Source organism: Hyla sarda, chromosome 5 (genome assembly GCF_029499605.1).
Source record: "Hyla sarda isolate aHylSar1 chromosome 5, aHylSar1.hap1, whole genome shotgun sequence".
NCBI classification, from domain to species: domain Eukaryota; kingdom Metazoa; phylum Chordata; class Amphibia; order Anura; family Hylidae; genus Hyla; species Hyla sarda.
The window spans coordinates 45,233,652-45,254,631 of record NC_079193.1 but is presented as its reverse complement, the minus strand read 5'-3'; the positions used below and the strand labels follow the sequence as shown (position 1 = coordinate 45,254,631).

Genomic DNA, 20,980 nt, shown 5'->3' with positions numbered 1-20,980 from the left:
CCATTAGAGGAGCCTATTGCATAAAAATTACAACAGTAATTATTAAGTTTCCCCAAGAGGTGGCTGCAGGTAGACAGAATTTTATTGGAGATTTTTGGGCTTCACAATGAAAAATTACCAGGTGGAAAGGATTGGGAGGGGAGATAGAAACAAAAAAAGCAAAAAACAACAAGAAACTTGCCCCTCCAGATCCAGCACTGCTGACTGTACCCATGACAAGGAGGGCCATCATTGGACACAGTGGTCACGTGCAAAAACTAATGAAGCGTTTCTTAATCAGCGTGCATCCAGCTGTTGCAAAACTACAACTCCCCATGCTGGAGACACACTGGTTGAGAAACACTGAACTAGTGAGAATAGTGATTGGCTGCAGAATCCTGTGCACAGGACACAGCGACATCGCCGGTGACTCCGGAACAGAGGTGACACTGGATCAGGAGGGATAAGTACCACTTCCTCCCCACACCCAATTCTTGGCAATTTTTGTTAAGGCCCGAAAAACCTCATATCTATCTGTACATATTGATCAGCACTGCAAAAAAAAAAAAAAAAAAAAAAAAAAAAAAACCTGATCCCATAGTTGCATTAGGGCGATACAGGTTTTTAACCGTATACTTCACAGCTGAAGGGAAATCTAAAGTTAGGGCTTATTCACACGGTTGAATTTAATAGCGAAGTGTGTTTCCCTGAGAGTTTGAATGGGGGCGGGTCGCCTGCAGCAGATGTTTTGGCAGCAGAATTTCCGCTAATGAAAATCCACTGACTTCAATAGGGTCTGTGGTGGATTTTCTGCAGCGGTAATTTAGCTGCCAAAAAAAATGCCACAGATGGCCCGCCCCCATTCAAACTTGCTGCGAGTTCGCTATCAAATCCACCTGTGTGAACGAGCTCTAAGGGTTCTTCACTCATGTATATTTTGATGCATTTTTTGAAAATCAGCAGCAGAAAATATGCAGCAAAATACGCATTTGTGTGAACTGACCCTAAATCTGTTGCAAAATCCACATTCGATACATGCTTTTGTTTAGGACTGCACTGAAATACAAGGCGCAAAAATTCAACCCTGTGTGGCCCTTATCACTAGTTGTATATAATTTTTTTAGGTCAGTCATTATTAGACCATTACTATGCTAAAAGCAATGGGAAATAGATAAACCTGATGCGTCTGGGTACAAAATATCATTTCACCACTTTTAACCAAAGTGATTCATTTTTTTTTTTTGCAACAGATTGTTAAAAGCGTTTTTGTATCTACTGTAAACTAGATTGGTCACATCCACAGCAGGGGCATTTCTATGCAAAAGAAATCTGGCTCAATATTCGTGGTATGTCTTATTACATCAATTCTCAGACAGAAAGAACAGGGTTCAATGAGTACACGATGTAACTTTAGGCAGGTTAGAAGTCATGCATTCACAACACACATCCTGTTATAGTGTCAGTGCAACAGCAACAGTTGGTGTTACCCAGGGGTTAATATTTAATGGGGCATCTGCCACATGTGACTGGCGTTCTGCTTGGCATGCAGGACACGTCCCCTCTAGTACCTGATACGTTGCACACAACTCTTAGTTACAGTGGGGCTAGGGACTCGCGTGGTTACAGTGTGTGTAGTCACTGTGTGTGCGGCAGGGCTAGGCTTGCTTTAACATTACAAAAAAAAAGGGAAAACAGAAGAATAGCAAATAAGCCAAGAGGAAGGAAAAGGGTCAAATATGCAAAAAGGAAAAATTAAAAAGAAAATAAATTGTATAATATATATATAAATATATTTATACATACATACAGTACAGACCAAACGTTTGGACACACCTTCTCATTCAATGACTCTATGAAAATTGTAGATTCACACTGAAGGCATAAAAACTATGAATTAACACATGTGGAATTATTTACATAACAAAATATTGTGAAACAACTGAAAATATGTCATATTCTAGGTTCTTCAAAGTAGCCACCTTTTGCTTTGATTACTGCTTTGCACACTCTTGGCATTCTCTTGTTGAGCTTCAAGAGGTAGTCACCTGAAATGGTTTTCACTTCACAGGTGTGGCGATGTGGAGGAGGAGGTGTGATGGTGTGGAGGAGGAGGTGTGATGGTGTGGGGGGGGGGGGGGGTGATGGTGTGGAGGAGGAGGTGTGATGGTGTGGGGGGGGGGGGTGATGGTGTGGAGGAGGAGGTGTGATGGTGTGGAGGAGGAGGTGTGATGGTGTGGAGGAGGAGGTGTGATGGTGTGGGGGGGGGGGTGATGGTGTGGAGGAGGAGGTGTGATGGTGTGGGGGGGGGGGTGATGGTGTGGAGGAGGAGGTGTGATGGTGTGGAGGAGGAGGTGTGATGGTGTGGGGGGCTTTGCTGGTGACACTGTTGGGGATTTATTCCAAATTCAAGGCATACTGACCCAGCATGGCTACCACAGCATCTGGCAGCGGCTGCTATTCCATCCGGTTTGCGTTTAGTTGGACGCTCATTTATTTTTCACCAGGACAATGACCCCAAACACCTCCAGGCTGTGTAAGGGCTATTTGACCAAGAAGGAGAGTGATGGGGTGCTGCGCCAGATGACCTGGCCTCCACAGTCACCGGACCTGAACCCAATTGAGATGGTTTGGGGTGAGCTGGACCGCAGAGTGAAGGCAAAAGGGCCAACAAGTGCTCAGCATCTCTGGGAACTCCTTCAAGACTGTTGGAAGACCATTTCAGGTGACTACCTCTTGAAGCTCATCAAGAGAATGCCAAGAGTGTGCAAAGCAGTAATCAAAACAAAAGGTGGCTAGAACCTAGAATATGACATATTTTCAGTTGTTTCACACTTTTTTGTTATGTCTATAATTCCACAAGTGTTAATTCATAGTTTTGATGCCTTCAGTGTGAATCTATAATTTTCATAGTCATGAAAATAAAGAAAACTTTGAATGAGAAGGTGTATCCAAACTTTTGGTCTGTACTGTGTGTGTATATATATTATAGCAGCACTACATGCAAAGGTGTGTGGGTGCCAGCGGTCCGAACCCAATCACTGTCCACTTCAAATAGAAAACAGCTACGCAGCACACAAAAAATGGTGAAAAAAATTGTGACTTTTATTCAACCCATGTCCAGCAGCTGCTGGACATGGATTGAATAAAAGTCTAATTTTTTTTCACCATTTTTCGGAGTGCTGCATAGCAGTTTTCTACATATATATATATATATATATATATATATATATATATATATATATATAGAGAGAGAGAGAGAGAGTCATATTTATAGCTGTGCTGGGGAGAAACCAGTGTATAAACAAACACAAGTAGAAGACTGTAAAGGCAACAGAATTGTATAGAAATGGAAAGGTATGGAAAAACCTGTAAGGGCCAATGCACACTATGGAATATTGTCCCAAAGATGACAGGGTGTCAAGTCCACCTGCAGTAGGTGCCGCCGTAATCAATCGGTGTTTTGACTGTGCCAACCTCCTCTATACCCATTGACGACAATGCGGCAAAAATTTTGCAGTATGCATTGTGCAGCAGAATCCCACTGAAGACAATAGGAGGCTGCTGCACCAGAATCTACACCCGGAATTTCTCTGGGCAGAAATTCTTTAGTGTGCATGGGCTCTTATTCGTGAACTAAAAGTATGCAAGACTTGCAATTCGATTTCATGTATTAATATATAATAAATCTTTAAAGGAATTTTCTGGGACGTCTGAAATGAACGGCCCATGTGTACCAGATCAGTGTTGGTTTGACTCCCTACACACCTACATTACGGCCTCTCCATTGATTACCAGGCACAGCTCCATTGTAATGGCCATGAATGGTAAAGCAGTTCAGTACCAGGCAGAGACTCCACAAAATGTATGGTGCTGTGCCTGGTGAACAACGAAGGGGATACAGTACTCTCTACAATACCACAATACCTTTAAAGGGGTACTCCGGTGGAATTATTATTACTTTTTTTAATCAACTGGTGCCAGAAAGTAAAACAGATTTGTAAATTACTTCTGTTAAAAATCTTAATCCTTCCAGTACTTAGCTGCTCTGTATGCACCACAGGAATTTTTGTTGTTCTTTCCACAGTGATCTCTGCTGACACCTGTGTCTGTGTCAGGAACTGTCCAGAGCAGCAGAGATTTGCTATGGGGATTTCCTCCTACTTTGCACAGTTTCTGACATGGACAGAGATGTCAGCAGAGAGCACTGTTGTCCGACAGAAAAGAACAACAACTTCCACAGCAGTATACAGCAGCTGATACGTAATGGAAGAATTAAGATTTTTTTTTTTTAAATAGAAGTAATTTTACTAATCTGTATAACTTTCTGGAGCCAGTGGATATGAATTTTTTTTTCCCCACCGGAGTACCCCTTTAAATAGCTGACCGGTGAGGGAATGGGGAGTTGGACCACCTATAGTCTGATCATGACAGGCAATCGATGTTAAAAGTCCTGAAAAAGCCCTCTAATGTGGTTTTCCGGGAACACTTTTTTTTTTTTTTTTTTTTTAAAGGGCCCCAAGGTGCTGCAAAAAAATAAAAAATAAAAAAAAAATGTAAAAAAAAAAATAAGCATACTCACCCATTCCAATCTCCTGTTGTTCCAATGGCTCCTGATCCTCTCAGCTTCTTCCTGCTTCAGATGACGTGCTAACCCTGCAAGAACTGCTTGCTCAGCCAATCATAAAGTGGTTAACTTCCTCCGCCAGGGATTAACAGAGTCTGCACTTTTTGCAGGGTTGGCAGGACATGGAAAGCAGGAAAAAGCAGAGAGAGCTGGTGACTGGGAGCCATTGGAACAGCAGAGAATCAGGGCAGGCGTGTATGCTTTATTTTTATTTTATTAATTTTTTTATTTTTACTTGTGCAACAAAAAAATGTACTTGTGAAAAAAAAAAAATTTGTTCTCCCTGGATTTATAATATAATGGTATATATAGTATAAAAGTACCTTCAAATCGTAAGCAAACCCTCTTTTTAATCCTAATCCTTGGCCCCCTTTACTTCACATTTTCTTTCTACATCACCAGTATTAACTGGGGATACTGGCAAAAAGTTACTACTACACATCCCGCCGTACCCATGAGGGGCAAATTGACTTTAAATGACCGAACGTTGTCTGAGCGACTATGCTCAATGCTTCCCAAATGTTTACATTTTATTTTGCGGGATTAAAAACTTTAGTAAAAAGGACCCCCCCCCATTCGCTGTCTGGGCATGCTGGGAGCTGTTGTTTTGTAACATACAGTTTGGAGAACACTGGGATAGACTATAAATGTAAAAAAAAAATATGTTTTATTTTATTTCATATATCTATGCATCTATACATTTTTATTTATTTATTTGTTATTTCGTTTTTTACTTAAAGTGTGACATAAAAAAGTGTAAAACAAAACATTATAAATAATATTAAATCGCTCTGACCCTATCAAATATCTTAACTCAACGAGGAAAAAAACCCATTGTTCCAGCTTAACGTCACATTTGACATAATTACTATGTAGCCGAAGTCTCACCAACTCGGATTTCAGGACACGCAGCGTTGGACTTTTATTGGTGCTAGGGGGATGAAATAATGACCTATTTTTTTAAAATATTTGGCTGGAAAAGCCTCCACTAAGGTAAAGCTAAATGATTCATGTCTCAATTCCCTTTGGAAACCTTCAGATTCTCACTCAGTATCCATCATTCTGGCAGACGTGCTGTGAAGTGCCCGGGTCTCAAAGCTACAAGTACTTCATGCCCCCCCATAAAGAGCTAATAAACTGGGAACAGAGCCCAGTAGCCCCCCCACCCCCTCCCCGGGGGCCGTGCCAGCACTTACGTGGCAGCGATCACTACTTCTTCGGTGGTGACAGGTTGAGTGCGGGACCTGTCCTGGGCACGCCGCAACCTCCTGTCCACGGCCGCGTTTCTAGCACGTGGCTTTGTAGCTTTGGGGTCCAGAGATTTTTCCATTTCCTGCAAATGAAAACAAAAGAATTTTTTTTTTTATAAAAAAACATTTCATACACACACATAATATAAATTTATCTATTTTGTATTTATATTATATATATATATATATATATATATATATATATATATATACACACATATATTAATATATAATAAATAAAGAATATATATATATTAATACATTTATTTTTTATAATATAATATTATAATATATATATATATATATATATATCTCTATTTATTTTTATTTTTTTATTTTTTTTAAACAAATTTTATTAAACTGGGAGAAATTACTGTTTAGCTTATAGGCGACCCAGAAATCCATTAATCTTCTGTACCCGGATTAGGACAGGCAAAATGTTGGCACAGGGATAGAATCGAGGGAATTCAGAATATATTTTACACATTAGCGTATGAAATGTTGGCACAACAAAAGATACCACAGTGGTAAAAAAGGATAAAAGCTGTTTCTTGTAAGTACAAGACTGCGAGACATAACACGGGATTAGAAAGTGCCTGGAGAGAAACTGTTGGCAGGAAACGTGTTACATTTCGAGAGTAGCAATGCCAAGAAGAATAACTGAGTCTCATGGCTATGAGAGAATAAGCAATAGCAAGAAATAATAATAAAAAAAAAAAAATGTCCAGGACTGGAAAAACAGAGCTATTTTATTCTAAAAACAGTGCCACTCTTGTCCTTGGGCTGTGTGTGGTATTGCAGGTAGGTTCCATTGAAGTGAATGGAGCAGAGTTGTAATACAACACACAACCTGAGGAAGAGAGTGACAGTCTAAGTTATTAAAGGAGTTATCCAGGGTTAGAAAAACATTGTTGCTTTTTTCCCCAAACACAGCACCACACCTGTCCTCAGGATGCATGTGGCATTACAACTTGGCTCCATTCACTTCAATGGAACTGAGCTGCTGGGAAGTGTAGTTTTGCAACAGCTGGAGGCACCCTGGTAGGGAAACACTGACTTTACCAAATGTTACCTCCAATAGATGGCAAAAATAAATAAATAGATGACATGCTCTATCACTTTTGAAGAGCTACTTTGCATATATTTTTCCCAGGGAGCCTTGCATGGCCTTTAAGACTGCCTAAGCCATATTGGCAATCTCCTTAAAGAGCTACTCCGTTGCTAGACATCTTATCCCCCTTACCCAGCGGCCGGACCCCCCGCAATCTCCGTGCAGACACCCTGCGTCCTGAACATTATGCCACGCCCCCTTGTGACATCACACCAAGCCCCCTCCATTCATGTCTAAGGGAGGGGCTTGACAATTTCCCGAGCGCCTCATGTCTGCACGGAGATCGCATGGGGGGGGACCAAGGTCTGCTATTAAAGCAATCACCGGATTTAAAGTAGATGAATTAAATTATTGAGATTAAAAGACTTCTCTTCTATATTGGAACAGTGCCCAAAAATGATTCAACCCCGTAATAACATAGTCTACATCAGTGGTCTCCAAAGTGCGGCTCTCCGGCTGTTGCATAACTACAACTCCCAGCATGCTGGGAGTTCTAGCTTTGCAACAGCTGGAGGAACACCGTTTGAAAACCACTGGTCTACATAATAAACCTGAACAAGGTCAGATCAAAAGCCGACAACATTCTAAAAAGGGGTATTCCATGAAAAAACTTTTTTTTTTTCATATCAATTGACTCCAGAAAGTTAAACAGATTTGTAAATGACTTCTATAAAAAAAAAATCTTAATCCTTCCAGTACTTATCAGCTGCTGAAGCTGAGTTGTTCTTTTCTGTCTGACCACAATGCTCTCTGCTGCCACCTCTGTCCATGTCAGAGCAGGAAAGGTTTTCTATGGGGATTTGCTCCTACTCTGGGCAGTTCCTGAGACAGACAGGTGTCAGCAAAGAGCACTGTTGTCAAACAGAAAACAACAACTCAACTTCAGCAGCTCATAAGTACTGGAAGGATTAAGATTTTTTTATAGAAGTAATTTAAAAATCTGTTTAACTTTATGGAGTTAATTGATATATATATATATATATATATATATAGAGATATATATATATATATATATATATATATAAAAAGTTTTTCACAGAATACCCATTTAACTTACCCTAAATAGAAGCCTCTTTGCAGCGACGCTAAGTTTTGCTCTTTCATCCACCTTCGCTTCCTCTGTAGGGGAAAAGAAATGTGAGAAAAACAAGAAATGTAAAAAAGATGCTGTAATATGGCTAAGACTGGAATAGAACTAGCGTTGGACTACTGAACTGGAAAACGTACAGCTTGGCTGCTGATATAGGAGCATGAAAGCTGGGAATTTAGCCTGAAAAACCCCAAAACTTAAAGTTTACAAGTCTACGGGGCTCCCAGAAAGAAAGAAAAATAGTAGGCAAAGGTTTTAATTCAGTCAGCTCTTTATTCTACACCATCAAAGAGGGGTCACGGAACCTGCCATTCCTTATGAAAAATGCCATAAAAATGCCCGGTGTGAATACAGTTTTACAGAGGTTGTTCGAGATAAGATAAACATGGCCGTCATTTTTTAAAAACCGCACCATATCTACCAACAGATTGTGCGGAGTAGTGCAGCAAAACCCCATTCACTTTAATGGAGCTGAGCCATTAAGGCGTACCAGTCAGATCCCACAAAAAACTAACAAACAAAAAAAAAAACTGTTATAGGTTACTCAGTACCTCATCCTGATCATGTACATCTCATGTAACCCTAAGCACCGATATTTCACATAAAATGAATAACATATTACCGCTGCCTTTCCCATCTTGTCAAAGGGAGGGGGCGGGTCCTCCTCTTGCCTGCACTGAGATGACTCCTCCCCACACACACAATGATTATTGGAGATTGCCTGTACTCTACCAAAGACAATATGGTGAGTGTATAACTTATATCTTCCTATCTCATTCATGTGTATCATCCTTAGGGTATGTTCACGCTACGGATAATGAACGGAATCTTCGCTCGCAGAATTCCGCGAGCGGAGATTCCATTCTGGCGGCCGCCACCGCAATACTTCGGTGGTAGGACCGCACGGCACTGCACCGTCACCATTGACAGCTATGCAGTGTTCACGGACTTCCGTGCAAAGATTGAACATGTTCTTTCTTTGCGGGGAACAATTTCAGCGGTGGGATTGTCCGCCGCTGAAATTCCGCAGTGTTCACACTGATGTTAATTTTCAAAGCACGTAATTCCGTTTGCGGCATTCCGCTCACGTAATGCCTTGCTTGGAGTTGTAGTTTTGCAACAACTGGAGGCACATGTTTGGTAAAACTCTGTGTTACAGCAGTGTTTCTGCAGGCTGTGTTCCTCCTGCAGCCTTGTCCATCAGCCATCTCATGTCTATTACCCTTGGACATGCTCATGCTGCTGTGGGACTCCTCAGTGTGCCAGAAGGGATGGGGACCCCTAGTGGTGGGATTTTCAAAGGCACTTTTCTTTAATAAAATGTGAATAAAAAATAAAAATAAAAATAAAGTATATTAGAAAAACTTGTTTTGCTGAGATGAACAACATAAAAAGTTTATATATCTGGCAGTGCCCATTTAAGAGCCAATGCACACTATGTAATGAAAGGGGTACTCCAGAGGAGAAACATGTTTTCAAATTAACTGGTGCCAGAAAGTTATACAGATTTGTAAATTATTTCTAAAAATCTTTCGCCTTCCAGTACTTATCAGCTGCTGTATACTCCAGAGGAAATTGTGTAGTTCTTTCCAGTCTGACCACAGTGCTCTCTGCTGCCACCTCTGTCCAGAGTAGGAGCAAATCCCCATAGCAAACTTCTTTTGCTCTGGACAGTTCCTGACACGGACAGAGGTGTCAGCAGAGAGCACTGTGGTCAGACTGGAAAGAACTACACAACTTACTGTAGGATTAAGATTTTTACATTTACAAATCTGTTTAACTTTCTGGCACCAGTTGATTTGAAAGCCTTTTTTTTCCTCCAGAGTACCCCTTTAATTCAATTTGTGGCAGAAGTCTAATGATCTCCATGGGATTCTGTTGCTTAGTGCACACACCAAAAGCCCCCAGTGAAACTTTCGATGCAGATGCGGATTCCGACAAAATAATTAATATGTTCATTCTTTGGTAGAATTTGCAAGGAATAGCCCATTAGTCTACGGGGGTTTTGAATTGCAGGGGTTAATCTTCATTGCAAATTCTGCACAAACTTAACACCAATTTCGAGCAGTGTGGTTCTGCTGACAGCATTCAGCAAGGAAATTCCTTCCTTAGTTTAGTGTGCATGAGCCCTAGGGTGTAATCCCTAACATATGATCATTTCCCACAATGTAAAAAAATGTATAGTGTATATATATACACTCATGGCCTGCGGTTACATTTAGCGTTTACAGCGGAAGTATACCCCGAACATACTCACATAATGAGATGTGAACAAAGCCTAATCCTGGACAACCCCTTCATTGTCATTACATTTTATAGCAATTTACATTGCACAAATATTGCACAATGCAAGTGTAGTTGCATGATATTCCCCAACTGAGCTGCATTCACACAACCTGCAGTAACTGTAGCATTCTAAAAACCTAAATATTAGCGTTACAGGAGCAAATATACACAGGGCAACAAATAAAGATCAATAGTCTTATATGAAGCAGCAAAGTGATATAGAGCCTTAGGGCATGTTTATATTCTGCACCCCAAATCAGTGTGGTTTTGTCTGAAAAGATGAAAATTCTACACCATGCTAAAAAAAAAAAATCAATTTAGAAAAAAAAAAAAATAAAACACATTGATTTCTCAATAGGAGCTTTAAAACCAAATCAAAATGCTCATGTTAATTCGCACTAAAATCTAAGACGAAAAATTTGAGTCAGATATTTCCACCTCTTCAATTTGCTAATTTGTTCAATTTTCGGCTATGGAAAGAATGAAGGGGCGGGGCTTAGTCAAGGGGCAGGGCTTAACAATCTCCCTGTCCTACTGCAGACAGAGCAAGAGGGGGAAGGCTCCTGTTCCAACCATTTATTTCCTAGCCAGACAGAGGATTGTAAGTAGGAGAAGAAGGGGACTGAGGAGCTCCTGTATACTAGCCAAATAAACTTTGGCAGACCAAAGCAAAAAGAACCATAAAAGGTGTAGGGTTTATTTAAAGGCCGTCCCAGTGTTTTAAAAAAAGTGTTCCTTGGGCAGTGCTTGAATGCCTTATTGTGGAGGTTTAAAAGGGGGTTCCCACTGTTTAGAAAAAAAACAAAGAAAAAAAAACACTAGTATACAGTGGGGATCAAAAGTTTGGGCACCCCAGGTAAAAATTTGTATTAATGTGCACAAAGAAGCCAAGGAAACATGGAAAAATCTCCAAAAGGCATCAAATTACAGATTAGACATTCTTATAATATGTCAACAAAAGTTAGATTTTATTTCCATCATTTACACTTTCAAAATAACAGAAAACAAAAAAATGGCATCTGCAAAAGTTTGGGCACCCTGCAGAATTTATAGCATACACTGCCCCCTTTGCAAAGCTGAGACCTGCCAGTGTCATGGATTGTTCTCAATCATCATCTGGGAAGACCAAGTGATGTCAATCTCAATGCCCAGACTCATCTGACCTTGCCCCAACAATAAGCACCATGGGTTCTTCTAAGCAGTTGTCTAGAAATCTGAAACTGAAAATAGTTGATGCTCACAAAGCTGGAGAAGGCTATAAGAAGATAGCAAAATGTTTTCAGATGTCAATATCCTCTGTTCGGAATTTAATTAAGTAATGGCAGTCATTAGGAACAGTGGAAATTAAAGCAAGATCTGGAAGACCAAGAAAAATATCAGACAGAAGAGCTCGCAGGATTGTGAGAAAAAAATTAAAACCCACGTTTGACTGCACAATCCCTCCAGAAAGATCTGACAGACACTGGAGTTGTGGTACACTATTCCACTATAAAGAGATACTTGTACAAATATGGTCTTCATGGAAGAGTCATCAGAAGAAAACCTCTTCTACGTCCCCACCAAATGAACATATAGACAAGCCTGATGCATTTTGGAAACAAGTTCTGTGGACCGATGAGGTTAAAATTGAACTTTTTGGCCGGAATGAGCAAAGGTACGTTTGGAGACGAAGGGGAACAGAATTTAATGAAAATAACCTCTGTCCAACTGTTAAGCATGGGGGTGGATAAATCATGCTTTGGGGTTGTATTGCAGCCAATGGCAAAGGGAACATCTCACGAGTAGAAGGAAAAATGGATTCAATAAAATTTCAGCAAATTTTGGATGCTTACTTGATGCCATCTGTGAAAAAGCTGAAGTTAAAGAAAGGATGGTTTCTACAAATAGATAATGATCCTAAACACACCTCAAAATCCACGGGGGATTATATCAAGGGGCGTAAACTGAAGGTTTTGCCATGGCCTTCACAATCTCCTGACCTCAACAAAATCTATGGATAGACCTTAAAAGAGCAGTGCATGACAGACAGCCCAGAAATCTCAAAGAACTGGAAGACTTTTGTAAGGAAGAATGGGCAAAGATACCTCAAACAAGAATTGAAAGACTCTTGGCTGGCTACAAAAAGCGTTTACAAGCTGTGATAATTGCCAAAGGGGGCAGTACAAGATATTAACTCTGCAGGGTGCCCAAACTTTTGCAGACGCCATTTTTTGTTTTCTGTTATTTTGAAAGTGTAAATGATGGAAATAAAATCTAACTTTTGTTGACATATTATAAGAATGTCTAATCTGTAATTTGATGCCTTTTGGAGATTTTTCCATGTTTCCTTGGCTTCTTCATGCACATTAATACAAATTTTTACCTGGGGTGCCCAAAATTTTGATCCCTACTGTAGAGCTGAGGAGGTGGGGAAAATAGAAAAAAAAAAAAAAGAAGTATTTATCTAGTCATGGTCCCCCCGTCCAGTGCCCCAGTCTTTTCTCTTTTTTCTGCTCCTGTGATGGCCACAAGATGCAGGACTTGCCAACTTTGTCCATCACTGGCCAAGGCAGGACACCACTGTGCACAGCTGGCAGGTCCTACATCGAGAGCTTGTCTCAAAAGCAGGAAGAAGAGAGAAGAGGTTTTAATTATTATTATTTTTATTAAACACCGGATAACCCCTTTAACTATTGGTAGTTTTAACTCAATAAAAATGAAAGTCACAACTGCGAGTATACTTGCCTTCTTCTGCTGTCTGCACTGGCGGAGAAGGATGAAATGTTGTCCTGTGGAAGATAGAATAATCATGATCCAGCCTTAAGCCAATCCACTGCTGTTTTCTCATTATGTAAAACTCATGCAAAATGTGAATACATCTACTGCACAGCAAGTAAAAAAAATACAAAAGAGCAACAAAAGGTATATTAAAAGGATTTAGGTTTCTCCATAAGCTGTCAATGCACACAAAATCCTGAAAAGTAAAGCTACCATTCCATTATTATGAAAAAAAAATTTTATACAGTATATATGTATATATGTGTGTATATATATATATATATATATATATATATATATATATATATATGGGACTGAAAAACAAGTAAAGCTTATTTAAATTTTAGTTATTGCCGCAAAATGCCTAGTCAAAAATAAATTAAAAGCGTGATCTATTGGGCTACTGCCTGAAAGCACACGCTCATGCCACTCAGTTATTGTTCCTGATGGTATGGGCTCTAGTTGGTCATTCCGATGCGTACCTATCTGTTTCTTTTCGTTCAGCTGAAGTTACAGGTTGGGTTCTAAACCTTTCAGAAGTTTTTCTATTGTCCCCAGGAGAGATATAGAGTCTTGGCCTTCGCAGGCCTCTTTCCCGCTCATTGGCTGCACCAAGATCAGCACTTGAGGTTGGCATGTCAGCCTTGGGTTCACTTTGTAACCAAGATGAAGGTTATTTGAAAAAAGAAGAGGGAGAGAAAGGAAGAAAGATAAGGTTGAAAGTAGAGACCACGGCAAGCATTTCAATCATCATAAACCATGCAAGAGGACAGACAAAAACATTCCGAGAGAGGGGATGCTCAGTGCTGACAAAGAGTGAGTATTCTCATTCGGTCACCAAACAAGTGCATTTACAAATACATTGTGCGGTAAGTTGAGGACGTGCATAAATCACACACTATTAATGGGGAGAAAAAGTTTGCAAACATCACCCACGGGTCTGCTTTTTTGCTGGAATTCGCGGTCTCCAAAAATGCAGTCCTAAGCTGGGCCACAGACACCTTTGTGTTTACCGTTCCAGCTTCTCCATTGGCTATATGGCTATTATCTTCAGTGCCCAAAAATACCATCTCTTTTTGTATTTCTGAAGATTGCAATTGAATCGCTTCTGGTTTCTGCATGCCAGAGTCAGACATTGAGCGCACAAACATTTTATGCTTCATCGTCGAAACTTCCTTGGCTTGCCCTGGTGGTCTGTAGGGCTTAGGGGTCAAGCCACTCTGCAGGTACAAAATGGCTTCGGATTTTCCCAAGCTGTCGTTAGGCATATTGTGAGGTGGAACATTTTGTGACACATGTGGAAGAGGGTCCTTAGGAGGTGCTACTTCATCACTTTTCTGCTGGTCGACAGAGGCTATAAATCTTGGTGGGCTTTCCTCATAAGAGTCGTGCAGCTTACCATTACTAGTCTCTGTTTTGTGAGTCTCAAACGTATTGGTGGGACCTTGATGAACCTGACGTGATTTATCAGAGTTCACTTCATTGACTGCTCGTGGATTTCTTAGTGAGGTAGTAAAGGCAGACACCATAACGTTATCGGACATTGTACGTGAAACAACCTTGGGAGTGTGAGCCACATTAGCGGGTTGGATGTAGCCATGGATGGGTTGACGCCCTGGGACTGGCTGCTTATAGACTCTATCGAATGCAGAGTTCTCAGACTGAAAAGGCTTATAGTAGGCCGGGGCAACATGATGCTTCTTTTGGGCGGAGGTCTCTGTGTCAATCTTTGGACTCCCATGCACGTTCTCATCTCGCACCAGTCTCTCTCTAACTTTAACTCTTTAAAAAAGAAAATTAATTAGAATTCCAACGTTCACTGTATGAAAAGAATTAGTAATAATGATCACAGCAGAGTAAAAAACAGTAGTAAAAGGATAGAATACAAAAAAAGGAGGACATAAAGAGAAGTAACTGGAGCAAGTTAGGGTCATTACAAGAGGCAACAATAATTCAAAAATGGTGACATTCCTTGGAGGAATAAACTATCTCATGTAGCCTAAGGACTTGGTAGATACCGTAATCTGGATATATTTCTGCAATTTGCTTCTAACTCCATCTTAGCAGCAAAATATAAACAGCAGCCTTTTTGTCATGTAGAAGGGCAAAGAAGATTCACAATTTTGGGAAAAAGTTTTTTTTTTTTTTTTTTAAGTTTGAGAACTGATTCATGACAACCTCCATTTAAGTAGACAGGGTCAACTGCAAACTCAACACTGATCCCTTCTATATGATCTATTGCAAGAAGTATGGTTATGACAAGCAGTATTAGATGCCAGTGAGTAGTCTGGAGAACATTTCCTACATCAGTGCATTGGCTTAGAAACATCGGCATTAATTGCATGACATACATATATATATTCAAATACGTTTAAAGGGGTATTCCAGGGAAACATTTTTTTTATATATCAACTGGCTCCAGAAAGTTAAACCGATTTGTAAATTACTTCTATTAAAAAATCTTAATCCTGCCAATAATTATCAGCTGCTGGAGTTGTTGTTGTTGTTTTCTGTCTGGCAACAGTGCTCTCTGCTGACATCTCTGCTTGTCTCGGGAACTGCACAGAGTAGAAGAGGTTTGCTATGGGGATTTGCTTCTACTCTGGACAGTTCCAGAGACAAGTGTCATCAGAGAGCACTTAGACAGAAGAGAACAACTCAACTTCAGCAGCTCATAAGTACTGAAAGGATTAAGATTTTTTAAATAGAAGTAATTTACAAATCTGTTTAACTTTCTGGAGCTGGTTGATATATATATAAAAAAAAAAAATAAAAAAAAACACTTTTCCCCCTTGATAACCACTTTAAAAAAATAAATAAATAAATACCATATTGTCATTTTTACCCCCTGCATGACAAGAACCCCAGGTATTTTTTTTGGGGATGTGGGGGAGGTTACTGCTATAAATTTTAGAAGAGAGATAGGCTGGGTTCACATTAGAGATGAGTGAATTTACAGTGATTCGATTCGCCACAAACTTCTCGGCTCGGAGGTTGATAACTTTAGCCTACATAAATGAGTTCAGCTTTCAGGTGCTCCGGTGAGCTGGAAAAGGTGGATACAGTCCTAGGAGACTCTCCTAGGACTGTATCCCCCTTTTCCAGCCCATGGGAGCACGTAAAAGCTGAACTAATCTATGCAGGCTAAAGTCATCAACCGCCGAGCCAAGAAGTTCGTGACGAATGGAATTACTGTAAATTCGCTCATCTCTAGTACACATGAATGGGGGGGAATCTCCATCCAGAATTGTGGGCAGTGATCCAGAGGACGGCCAGTGCTGATTGCGTTCATTTTTGAGCAGATCAGCCAAAAGAACGAATTGCACAATTCCGGCCGGAATTCTACTTATGAGAACCCAACCTTAGATTATGCTGAATTCCTCTGTGGGTCCACGTGCTTATTGCTCCCCTACAGAACTTCCGATGTGAATCTGAGTTCCGCCAGAAAACCGGATTTTTCAGTGGGATTTCGGGCAGAACTCCATTGCATCGGAAGTTCTGTAGTGAAACTCCGGCTGTGTGCACAAAGCAGTGTAAATCCCATTAAAGTCGGCAGAAATGTGCCGCAAGGCGAAAACCGTGCAGAATTCCTGGCGGACATTCCTTGTGGATTCTGTTTTGCAATTCCTTAGTGTGAACAGTGTCTGCAAAGTTCTCTAATAATATCATTATCCTTTAGAGAAGTGGAACCAAATATTGCAATACTACGTGTGACCCCTTTAGATGCAGTGGATCCCTTGTTTCCGGGATTTTATCTCAAATATAAAATTTGGATACAACACCAAATCATCCCAAAATAAATAAATAAATAAATAAATGAATTAATAGTCTAAGGCACTACACTAAGTAATACAAAAGTTTACTTGTAAAGAAACATCTAGTACAGACTTATCCTGCCTGGGATAATTCTTGTGGCTGACAGATTCTTCACAGTCAAAACAACATTATCTTTTCTTTCATTACCATCACTGAAACTCATCTCCCTCCCTGAAGGGGCCAGCTGCGGTCAGCCTAGATCAGTGTTTTCCAAACAGTGTGTCTCCAGCTGTTGCAAAACTATAACTACCAGCATGCCCAGACAGTTGTAGTTTTGCAACAGCTGGAGGCACACTGTTTGGAAAACAGAATGAATGGATCCAGTTGTGTGGCCTTGAGATATCACTCGACCCTTCCTCTCCCCTCCCCCCCCCCCCCCCCCATTAAACTTCCCCTTGAAAGTTGTGAAGGGTAAATGTCAAGATGCGCTTTCTAAAACTGCAGGATGTTTGTTTCTACAGCTTAACCAGCTGTACATTCTATATTTATTGTAAATGGTTAATGTATAAATGATTTAGACTTTTTCCAATGCTAAGCCCATAAACTGATAGCGCCCACTAAACTGGCTGACGTAGATCTACATATAAACCGAATAAAAAATATACACATTTACAGCCGTAAAACTGACTTAAAATTATTGATGTATTTTTTCAGGATAATGGTGTTGTAAGAAAATCATCTGACAGAGCACGCACCATACAAGAACTGGTTGCAACGTGTAACATCCGTTAAGGCGCACGACTGCGGCATTCAATCCATGGATTTGAACAAAAATCCACAGATTGAATGCTGTAATTTAAATTAAAAAAGAAAACAACATTATATGTATTATATACATTGGTTAAACAAATGTGTATAATTTTTCCCCAGCAGCTATTGCATGTGTGTCTCTGTGACAAGTACAGAAGGGTTGAAGGGACAAGCGGGGGCTGCGTGCACCGAGGACAAGCGGGGGCTGCGTGCACCGAGGACAAGCGGGGGCTGCGTGCACCGAGGACAAGCGGGGGCTGCGTGCACCGAGGACAAGCGGGGGCTGCGTGCACCGAGGACAAGCGGGGGCTGCGTGCACCGAGGACAAGCGGGGGCTGCGTGCACCGAGGACAAGCGGGGGCTGCGTGCACCGAGGACAAGCGGGGGCTGCGTGCACCGAGGACAAGCGGGGGCTGCGTGCACCGAGGACAAGCGGGGGCTGCGTGCACCGAGGACAAGCGGGGGCTGCGTGCACCGAGGACAAGCGGGGGCTGCGTGCACCGAGGACAAGCGGGGGCTGCGTGCACCGAGGACAAGCGGGGGCTGCGTGCACCGAGGACAAGCGGGGGCTGCGTGCACCGAGGACAAGCGGGGGCTGCGTGCACCGAGGACAAGCGGGGGCTGCGTGCACCGAGGACAAGCGGGGGCTGCGTGCACCGAGGACAAGCGGGGGCTGCGTGCACCGAGGACAAGCGGGGGCTGCGTGCACCGAGGACAAGCGGGGGCTGCGTGCACCGAGGACAAGCGGGGGCTGCGTGCACCGAGGACAAGCGGGGGCTCCGTGCACCGAGGACAAGCGGGGGCTCCGTGCACCGAGGACAAGCGGGGGCTCCGTGCACCGAGGACAAGCGGGGGCTGCGTGCACCGAGGACAAGCGGGGGCTGCGTGCACCGAGGACAAGCGGGGGCTGCGTGCACCGAGGACAAGCGGGGGCTGCGTGCACCGAGGACAAGCGGGGGCTGCGTGCACCGAGGACAAGCGGGGGCTGCGTGCACCGAGGACAAGCGGGGGCTCCGTGCACCGAGGACAAGCGGGGGCTCCGTGCACCGAGGACAAGCGGGGGCTCCGTGCACCGAGGACAAGCGGGGGCTCCGTGCACCGAGGACAAGCGGGGGCTCCGTGCACCGAGGACAAGCGGGGGCTCCGTGCACCGAGGACAAGCGGGGGCTCCGTGCACCGAGGACAAGCGGGGGCTCCGTGCACCGAGGACAAGCGGGGGCTCCGTGCACCGAGGACAAGCGGGGGCTCCGTGCACCGAGGACAAGCGGGGGCTCCGTGCACCGAGGACAAGCGGGGGCTCCGTGCACCGAGGACAAGCGGGGGCTCCGTGCACCGAGGACAAGCGGGGGCTCCGTGCACCGAGGACAAGCGGGGGCTCCGTGCACCGAGGACAAGCGAGGGCTCCGTGCACCGAGGACAAGCGAGGGCTCCGTGCACCGAGGACAAGCGAGGGCTCCGTGCACCGAGGACAAGCGAGGGCTCCGTGCACCGAGGACAAGCGAGGGCTCCGTGCACCGAGGACAAACGAGGGCTCCGTGCACCGAGGACAAGCGAGGGCTCCGTAGACCGAGGACAAGCGAGGGCTCCGTAGACCGAGGACAAGCGAGGGCTCCGTAGACCGAGGACAAGCAAGGCTCTGTGCATTAAGGCTCTGCGACATGCCCCCGCCGCCTTACACAACAGGATGGTTGACAATTCGGGAGTCTGCAAAGAGCCTGGCTTGTCCTGCCCTCACTTACTGTGTTTGACATACAGGCAATAGCTGCAGGGACAGCATTTCTTCACCCAAATATATACATATTTTTAACCAATGTATACTACAAATATACATATAATGGTATTATCTTCATTATATAAAAACTTTTTGTAAACGACAGGTACACTTTAAGCAATATCCCGCCTGAGCCATCACCAGATTTAACAGCCATTCGTTATTACAACAGTTTTTTCTTGTATGATGCGTACTCTAACAGCCGTTGAAGAGCTACCCCAGTGGTGGCAGCAGGATACCACAGTGTTCAATATACGGATCTTTCTACAAATCTGTAGATTGAACACCGTAGTCTCATGCAAGTCTTGAGCCAGGATAGCGGCGTGAAAATTTAAACAAGTATCCTGACGCCTGAGCCATCACTGGAGTTGCGCTTTCAAATAATTAACAAGTTCGTTATTTAAAGCTTATATAACAAAACCAGACTGTTGAAAAAATTTATAACATTTCTACACCTTGCTTGTTTAGAAAAACAGTAATTTTTATGGCTACAAATATGATTAAAAACAAATGTGGACTAAAAAAATAAATAAAAAAAATAAATAAAAATAAAGTATCTTTAATTTCCACAGCATTCCCCATAAATGTATTTCACTTAAAGCGTTACAATTTTTTATTAGCCATTGTGGTATAATTTTATACTTCATTTTTCTTTAAATTTTAGTTGTTTTATTTGCTATCCAATTAGTTGTGCATTAAGTTTGTGGCAAGAAAAACAAACAGGTGCATAAGTGACGCCACAAAGGGCCATTACAGTTCTGTGGTTAAGGGATGAATGTGGTTACATTTGGATTTGGTTAAAAATTTAGGAGTGAGCAACCGAATTAAAGTAGGTAAGAATTAGCCACAAAACCACAAGCTCTGGTACCTGGAGGGCCAGCTGATGAGAGACGCCGTGTCCCCATCGGAATCTCTCTGAAGGAACCACTCGGGTTTCTGCTTTCCTGCACTGCTGCGTAAAAGAGATGACCTTAAGAGCGTTCTAGTATTGTACATCGTGCGGCAATCACATAGCACGCGGCTCACTGTCAGCCGAGCAGGTGGTGTAAAAATGGAAATAACAGTATTTGTTGGCAAGAAGACTGCGCTGAAAGCTGTGTGGAGCAGATAACTTTCCCTTATTTTCCGTTTTGGTGCTGGAGAGTTTTGGAAAGGAAGACAACCCCCCCTTCTTCCATTTATCAAAAACAAAATGTGACAAAATGCACAGACAGACAAAAACAGAGAGGGAGCAGATGGACAAACATAACCCGGATACTCTGAAACAAGTAGAACGCTAGATCTATGGTCTAAACACCCAAAATCAGGTTGTCCTCACAATAGGATATAGCGGTGTTTCCCAACCAGTCTGCTCTAGGTGTTGCCAAACTACAACTTCCAGCCTGTCGCCAGCTGTTGTGAAACTACAACTCTCAGCGTTCTCTAGGGGAGCATTAAAGATACACAAGCTCTGTTCTCGAAAACCCAAGTCATAGGGGGATATTGATCAAAGGATTTAGACTGGTTTTTCCTGTCAAAATTTGTCGCACAGAAAGTCGCAGTCTAA

General features: G+C 42.4%; 1 protein-coding gene across 5 annotated transcripts in view; it reads right to left on the bottom strand.

Annotated features, from left to right (window-relative positions):
• The window catches only part of SVIL (supervillin), a 316,448-nt gene that overhangs the window by 89,610 nt on the left and 205,858 nt on the right, over positions 1-20,980 (bottom strand). For 3 of the 5 annotated variants that reach the window (XM_056519430.1, XM_056519428.1, XM_056519429.1), the window contains exons 7-11: positions 14,034-14,879; positions 13,580-13,750; positions 13,065-13,108; positions 8,022-8,083; positions 5,800-5,936 (exon numbers count right to left, since the gene is read on the bottom strand). In XM_056519430.1, coding sequence (XP_056375405.1) covers positions 5,800-5,936; positions 8,022-8,083; positions 13,065-13,108; positions 13,580-13,750; positions 14,034-14,879 — 1,260 coding nt within the window. The remainder of the gene's footprint in view (positions 1-5,799; positions 5,937-8,021; positions 8,084-13,064; positions 13,109-13,579; positions 13,751-14,033; positions 14,880-20,980) is intronic. The other 2 variants (XM_056519431.1, XM_056519432.1) reach the window with 2 other exon arrangements.